This window comes from Heloderma suspectum, chromosome 7, assembly GCF_057233095.1.
Source record: "Heloderma suspectum isolate Gila_16-S chromosome 7, 16-S_ref, whole genome shotgun sequence".
NCBI classification, from domain to species: domain Eukaryota; kingdom Metazoa; phylum Chordata; class Lepidosauria; order Squamata; family Helodermatidae; genus Heloderma; species Heloderma suspectum.
In genome coordinates this window covers 32,294,587-32,302,910 of record NC_139464.1, presented here as the reverse complement: position 1 = coordinate 32,302,910, position 8,324 = coordinate 32,294,587, and the positions used below count along the sequence as shown (strand labels likewise).

Below are 8,324 nucleotides of genomic sequence, written 5' to 3'. Positions count from 1 at the left end.
TGTGTGACAGCCCTTCAAATATTCTGCCAGCTCCATGGACTTCAAAAAAAAGGTGTGAAATTAGCTAGACCATACTGCAAAGCAACCTCTGCTATAGTCAATTTCACTCAAAGGACATTTTTGCCCTTGTTTTCCTTTGTAAAGAGTTACAGGATCACCTTGTTAGATATGCATCCATGCTTTCATACACCGAATAATATATATATATATATATATATATATATATATATATATATATATATATTATTTTTTTTTTAAATCAAGTTTTCAAACTGCTCCAAATTTGGGGGAGTGGGGGGAGAAGGTGTGGGTAGGCCTCTCATCATGGCACCATCCCAACAGTATCCATGAAAATCACACCAAAACGCACACCTGTCTTTTGCGGGCTTGTTTAAGCCTTTCTAGTGTACAGCCTGGAGCACATAAAAATGGTCACTGCCCAAAGTACACATGTTAAACCAAACTTTAATAATAAACCTGCACTCCATGGCTAATAACAGCTCTACAACACCACTTCAAAATCTACAAATAACTATTGACTCGACACAGCTGGTGTTTAGGGGTGGAGTATGTATTCAGATGCGTTTGTATGAGTCTTTCTTCCTGGATCGGAAGCAATCATGTCCACCTGCATGGCAGATGAGGACAATATCAGGACCGACATGGGCTACATTTCTAACACAATCCAAGGTGCAACTCAGCGCATGCTTCCCTATTGACTTTGATCTCTCCTGAACTTTCCATCTGGTGTTGAAACATCAAACCGGAAGCAGAAGTAGCTCCAGTGTAATACTGTCCTAAGCGTGACATTAAATGTAAGCTAATGGCAAAGTCTGCACAGAATCGGAGTTTCTAAAGTATACACTTCAGGGGGTGTGCGTGTGCTCTCCTCTTGTTATGCTCCTCAGTAAGTCCTGATCTCTTGTTGCACCACCTTCAAGAGTATCTGAAGCTTCAGTGTAAGATAATCTGCAACAGAAAAGAAGACACAGAGAGAATAACAGCAAGTGCATTTCATGCGGTGGTATTTAAAAAGTATGTACTTTGATAGAGGGCAAAAATTTAATTAATGAAGCTGTCCAATGAAAAACACCATGGCAGAAATGCCTCCCCCACTTGTGAGGGTTAAAAGCAAAGGGTTTTCTGGGAAACCCCTCTGCTCAGCTCACAAAGTTTGGGACCAGGGCCAGCATATCTACCATCTTTAGCAAGGGAGGGGAGAAGGTCCATTGAAATCTACTGGTAGATCTCTGGGTCATCTGCAGTAGATCTCACAAATAAAATTGCCAGTAAAAAAAATAATTTTAAAAAATCTGCCATGGCTGGTCTTGTGCTAATTGTGTGTTTCTCAGGCACAATGATCCTCATCCATAAAATCTGAGTATGAATTGGTTGCCTTTGTCCATGGCTATGCACAACTCTGCTGGCCAGTTGTAGAGTTCTGTGTTAATACCATCTGGGGTCCCAATCCAGCCCTCAGGGGTTCACCAGATGGCCCTTTCCCTGGCCCCATCCCTTTCTCTCCAACCACCAATTGTCTGGAAGTTTACTGGCTTTTGTACCATTTTTTTACCCATTCTAAAAGGTTGAAATGCCTCTCCTAATAGGGAGGAAGTAAACGTTCTTCTCATCATACACAGTGAAGCTGTGATCGATGCCTTTACCTGAGCATAAGCACACACAGCCCCAATTCAGATAGGGACCATGGTGCTCTGAGAGGGGGGAGTTAAACCTCCCCCCCACACACACACATTTTCATCCCCAAATTCCACCCCCATTGTAGCATTGCCTGAGTTCTTGAGCAAGTCTTGGCAGAACAGTGCTAGCTGTTATTTTCTTTCCGCTCACAGTTCATTGGATCCTACCCAGCCTTCTGGGGGGATACACAATCTGACCCGCTTAAGGATGGCCAGGCACAGGGCTGGGCCTAGGCATTTTGCTCCCTGATGTGAAGAACAAGATGGTGGCCCTTTCTCATTCCATGTATAAAAGTTGACTGGACTGGTAGTTGAATCTTTCTTCAACACTAGCAATGGAACAACGTATAGAGAAATGGATGGAAAGGCAAATATTGGAAGTAAAGGAGGAGATAAAATACATGACAAAAGAACTGAGACAAGAATTTAAGAAATTAGTTGATGCATTAAATCAAAGAACAGAAGAATTTAAAATAATGACAAACAGAGTGGAAGTACTGGAAAATAATGCAGAAATTGTAACTATGGAGTTAGAATGTGAGCAAGATGCCTTAGCTTGGTTTGAGCTTAAAGACAAAGAACACTCATTACGTTTTAGAGGAGCCGTGGAAAGTTATGGCAGTGAAGAACCTGATCTCAGAACGGAATTGGTAAAGACCATAGCAGCCTTCTTGAGTAAAGAAGAGAAAATTATGGAAATGGAAATAAATTGAGCATATAGACTGAATTCGACATATGCAAAAACAAAAGGTCTACCCAGAGATATCATTGTTCATTTTGTAAAGAAAACTACAAGGGATTCAATTCCTCAGAAACACTATAAAACTAAACTGAAGATGGTAGACAAAGGGATTATCATCATGAAAGAAATTTCTGGAAGATTTCTGAGGAAAAGGAGAGATTATGCATTTTTAACAACAATCTTGAAACAGAAAAAGATCTTGTTTAGATGAGAATTCCCAGAAAGTGTGGTCTTCTCTTACAGAGAACAGAGATTTAAGTTGAACACAGTTCAAAAATCAAGAGAGTTCTTTCAAACTTATGGAAAAGATTGGACAGACTTACAACCTGAAGTACAAGAAGAGGACAGTACACAGAGTGGAACAGGAGGAAATTAAAAATGTACTTTAATCTTATATCTCCTTAAAAATGGATTACAAATTTTTAACTTGGAACATCAATGAGGCGAATGCTCCTCAAAAGAGAAAGAAAATATTTTACTATTTACAAAAATTGAAATATGATATAATATGCTTACAAGAAACTCATATTAAGAAAGAAGATATCAAATATTTAATTAATAAAAAATTAGGTGAAGAGTTTATAACTGCAAGCAGAAAAAAGAAAAATGGAGTTGTTTTATATATTAAGCCACATTTGGGACCGGAACTGGTATTGTCAGATGAACAAGGTCGTTTTGTGGGAGTTAAAATTACACTGAATGGTGTACCAATGTTGATTTTAGGGGTTTATGCACCTAATGACCACAAAGCGGAATTTTATGAAGATCTCTTAACCAAACGGGAGATTGGAATGGGGTGATTACACCTCAAATTGATAGAATATCAGAGAAAAAAATAAAGTGTAATCAAGGGAAATTACCTACAAGTTTTTTTGAATTGATGGACAATTTGGCTTTAGTAGATGTATGGAGAGATAAAAATGGAAACTCAAAAGAATATACATATTTTTCAGAAAGACATAAATCTTTTTCAAGGATTGATATGATTTTGACAACTAAAGACCTTGCTACAAATTTGGTAAAATACAAGTTCTACCAAGATCATTTTCAGACCATAACCCTATATCTATGTTATATGTGAAAAGAAGCACTACTTTTAGATGGAGATTGAATGACATGATATTTCAAAATAAAAGTATTGTGGATGATACTAAAAAGAAATTGAGAGAATTTTTGAATTGAATTTGGACAAGGGAACAAATATCCGAACAGTATGGGATGCAAGTAAGGCCTATATGAGAGATTATTTTATACAACAAAATATGCAATTGAAAAAGAAAAGGGAAGAGAAGGTATAAAATATTTTAAAACAGATAAAGGAGAAAGAAGAACTCCTAAAGAGAAAACCAGGAAAGGCAAGTGTCCTCCGACAGATTAAATTACTCCAACAACAACTGTCGATGTTAACAGTTCCGGATACGCAAAAAAAAAAAACTTCATAAAACAAAGACATTTTGAATTTGTGAATAAACCAGGAAGATGGTTGCCCTACAAACATAGAAAGGAAAAAGGGGAAAAAAACATTGTGAAAATAAGTGAAAGTGGATTAGAATTAACCGATAATGTGGCAATTCAGAAAGCCTTTTATCAATACTATTCAAATTTGTATAAAGGACAGGATATCCCCCCAGACTTAATGGATAAATATATTCATAAACAAAACTTACCAAAAATTACTAAGGAACAAAAACAAAAGATGAATGGCCCAATAACAGTAAATGAAATAGTGGAAGCAATAAAAAAATTAAATTGGGAAAAACTCCGGGATCAGATGGAATATCAGGATTATATTATAAGAAATGTGAAGAAGAAATTTTACAACCATTGAAAAATATGATGAACAGTATCTTAGAAAAGGGGGAGATACCGGAAACATGGAAAACAGCATATATAACATTAATACCTAAAGAAGGACAGGATTTAACCTCGACAAAAAACTATAGACCAATCTCATTATTGAACAATGACTATAAGATATTTGCAACAATTTTGGCAGAAAGGCTCAAGAAAATATTGCAGGAGTTTGTACATGAGGATCAAAGTGGATTCTTACCAAGGAGACAGATGAAAGACAATGTAAGAACGGTCTTGAATGTGGTGGAATATTTGGAAAAACATCCAGAAAAGCAAGCAGCTCTGATCTTTTTAGATGCAGAGAAAGCATTTGGCAATCTTAACTGGAAATTTTTAATTAAGACTTTAGAAGAATTGGATTTTGGAGAAAATTTTATAAAATCGGTGAAATCGGTATATACCGATCAAAAGGCTCAAATAATTATAAATGGGAATTTGACTAAACCTTGTGTGATACAAAGAGGAACAAGACAAAGTTGCCCAATGTCACCACTACTGTTTATATTGGTTTTAGAATTATTGAACAGAGATATAAGACAAGATGATCGAATTACAGGAGTAAAGATTAAAAAGGAGAAATATAAACTGAGGGCTTTTGCAGATGACTTGGGATTTATGCTGGAAGAACCCTTAAAGGGAATTGAAATTTTAATGAAAAAACTAAAATAATTTGGAGTAGTGGCAGGGTTTAAAGTTAATAAACAGAAAATAAAATTTTTAACAAAGAATATGAATGTTCAGGGGGAAAAAAAGTTGATGGATAAGACTGGCTTCCAAATAGAAAAGAAAGAAAAATATTTGGGTGTCCTCTTGACAAATATGAATTATATGCTTTTTCAAAATAACTATGTTAAAGTGTGGAATGAAATTAAACAAGACCTATTAAAATGGGAAAAATTACAACTATCACTTTTGGGAAGAATTGCAATGATCAAAATGAATGTATTACCTAGAATGTTATTTTTGTTTCAAATGATTCCCATTATTACATCAGATTTACCTTTCAAGCAGTGGCAGAGAGATATAACAAAGTTTATATGGCAAGCAAAAAAACCAAGAGTTAAAATAAAAATTTTACAAGATGCAAAGGAAACATCCCCTTCCTGGGCAAGGTGCTTGAGCGGGTGGTTGTAGGACAGCTCCAGGCACTCTTGAATGAAAAGGAATATCTAGATCCATTTCAATCGGGCTTCAGGCCTGGTTTTGGAACGGAAACTGCCTTGGTCGCCCTGTGGGATGACCTCTGCCGGGAGAGGGACAGGGGGAGTGCGACCCTGTTGATTCTCCTGGACCTCTCAGCGGCTTTCGATACCATCGACCATGGTATCCTTCTGGATAGGTTGTCTGGGTTGGGAGTTGGAGGCACTGCACTACAGTGGTTCCGCTCCTACTTGGATGGCCGATTCCAGAAGGTGGTGCTGGGGGATTATTGCTCTGTGCCATGGCAATTGTGCCATGGGGTTCCACAGGGCTCTATTCTATCCCCCATGCTGTTTAACATCTACATGAAACCGCTGGGGGAGGTTATCCGGAGGTGTGGGCTGAGGTGCCATCAATATGCGGATGACACCCAGCTCTACCTCTCTTTCTCATTAAAACCAGGTGAGGCAGTGGCTGTTCTGAACCAGTGCCTGGGCACGGTAATGGACTGGATGAGGGCCAATAAACTGAAACTCAATCCAGACAAGACGGAGGTACTGTTAGTGGGTGGTTCGTCTGCCCGGCTAGGTGATAATCAACCTGTTCTGGAGGGGGTTGCACTCCCCCTAAAGGATCAGGTTCGTAGTTTGGGGGTGCTCTTGGATCCAGAACTGTCACTTGAGGCACAGGTGAACTCAGTGGCACGGAGCACTTTTTATCAGCTTAGGCTGGTATACCAACTACGCCCTTATCTGGACAGAGATAGCCTAGCTACAGTTATCCATGCTCTGATAACTTCTCGTCTGGATTACTGCAATGCGTTATACGTGGGGCTGCCTTTGAAAACGGTCCGGAAACTTCAGCTGGTCCAAAATAGGGCAGCAAGATTGTTAACAGGGACTGGCCTGCGAGCTCATATTATGCCAGTACTTTTCCAGCTGCACTGGCTGCCGGTCCATTTCCGGGCCCGATTCAAAGTGCTGGTGTTAACATTCAAAGCCCTTAACGGCTTGGGGCCAGGTTACCTGAAGGATCGCCTCCTCCCATATGTGCCTGCCCGGACCTTAAGATCATCAGCAGCAGCCCTTCTCCGTGAGCCCCTGCCAAAGGAAGTGAGGCGGGTGGCTACTAGGAGGAGGGCTTTTTCTGTTGTGGCACCCCGGCTCTGGAATGAGCTCCCTAGTGAGGTTCGCCTGGCGCCTACATTGTACTCCTTTCGGCGCCAGGTGAAGACCTTTTTATTTTCCCAGGCATTTTAGCTTTCTAAATTTTTATCTTTGCTGTTTTAAATCTGTATTTTAAACTCCTGTACTGCTGCTAGGTTTTATTGTGGTTGTATTGTTATATTGTGGTTTTAATGTTCTATATATTTTAAATTGTTTTATTGTGTGTTGTTTGGTTTTAGTTTTTGTGAACCGCCCAGAGAGCTTCGGCTATTGGGCGGTATAGAAATAAATAAATAAATAAATAAATTAAATAAATAAATAAAGGAAAGAGGTGGTTTGGGATTACCAGATTTTAAAACCTATTTTTCAGCCTGCTGCTTGATGTGGATGAAGGGATGGGTGATGTTGAAAAATAGAAGACTTCTAGAATTAGAAGGACACGAATTGAGGTAGGGGTGGCATGGTTATTTGTGGTATGATAAAACGAAAGTGAATATAGATTTTAATAATCACTATATAAGAAGGGCTGTATTAAGAATTTGGAATAAATATAAATTAAGGTTCTATCAGAAAATCCCATGTTGGGTATCCTCACAAGAAGCAATGCATAGAAGAGAATTTGATAGTACGCATAAATGGATAAGATATAATGATTTATTGGAACTGTCACAAGGGGAATATAAGTTAAAATCAAGGGAAAGATTATTGGAAGAAGGTTATGTATGTCAGTGGTTTTCATATTTGCAAATTAAAGAAAGGTTTAAAATAGATGAGAAAAATGGTGGATTTGAACAAACAGAATCTGAGTTTGAAATAACTGTGTAAAAATGACGAACACGTTATTGCTAAACTGTATAAATTACTGTTAAGGTATGAGACAGAAGATGAACAAGTAAAAGATTGTATGGTAAAATGGGCACAAAATGTTGGTCATAATATATTAATGGAAGAGTGGGAAAGTATGTGGGGAAAAGATGTAAAATTTACTTTATGTACAAGTCTTAAAGAGAATTTTTATAAGATGATGTATAGATGGTATATGTCACCGTTTAAATTGTCTAAAAGTATAAAGGTGCTTCTGGAAGATGTTGGAAATGTGAAGATCAAGAGGGAACATTTTATCATTTATGGTGGACTTGCAAAAAAGCTAAAACATTTTGGAAACGAATACAGTCTTTAACACAAAGAATATTAAAGACTACTACAGAATTAAAGCCAGAAACTTTTTTATTGGGACTAATAGATAAACACATAAAAGAGAAGGGGGGAACCCTCTTTCTCTACATGACAACGGCTGCAAGGTTATTGTATGCACAAAAGTGGAAGAATGAAATAATACCAACTGCGAATGAGTGGATTATGAAAATGATGGAGCTGGCAGAGATGGCAAAACTGACTACTATAATTAAAAAAGGATCAACAACTAAATTTATGTTAGACTGGAAACTTTTTATAGAATTTGTACAAGAAATAGAGAAAAATGATATCTATGTATCTGGATTTTGAGCTTTGAGATGGTTAACTCTCTTTTGTTGTTGTTGAAATTAGGAGAGAAATAATATAATGTCTGTGAACTCAATGTATGATATACAACTCAGATAAGAATTAGAGAATAATAATGACCATTTGTTGTGTCGGTGGAGCCTAATCTTAAGAGATATTTTACTGTATGTCTGTTGTGTGTTTATGTTGTTTTGTTTTGTTTAAAAAAAATTAAAAAAATAT

General features: G+C 37.5%; 1 protein-coding gene across 1 annotated transcript in view; it reads right to left on the bottom strand.

Moving 5' to 3' along the window:
• Positions 1-260: 260 nt before the first annotated feature.
• The window catches only part of LOC146339490 (cystine/glutamate transporter-like), a 54,980-nt gene continuing 46,916 nt past the window's right edge, over positions 261-8,324 (bottom strand). The window contains exon 13 of the mRNA XM_084809526.1: positions 261-969. Within this exon, the coding sequence (XP_084665652.1) occupies positions 905-969 (65 nt within the window). The 3' untranslated portion in view covers positions 261-904. The remainder of the gene's footprint in view (positions 970-8,324) is intronic.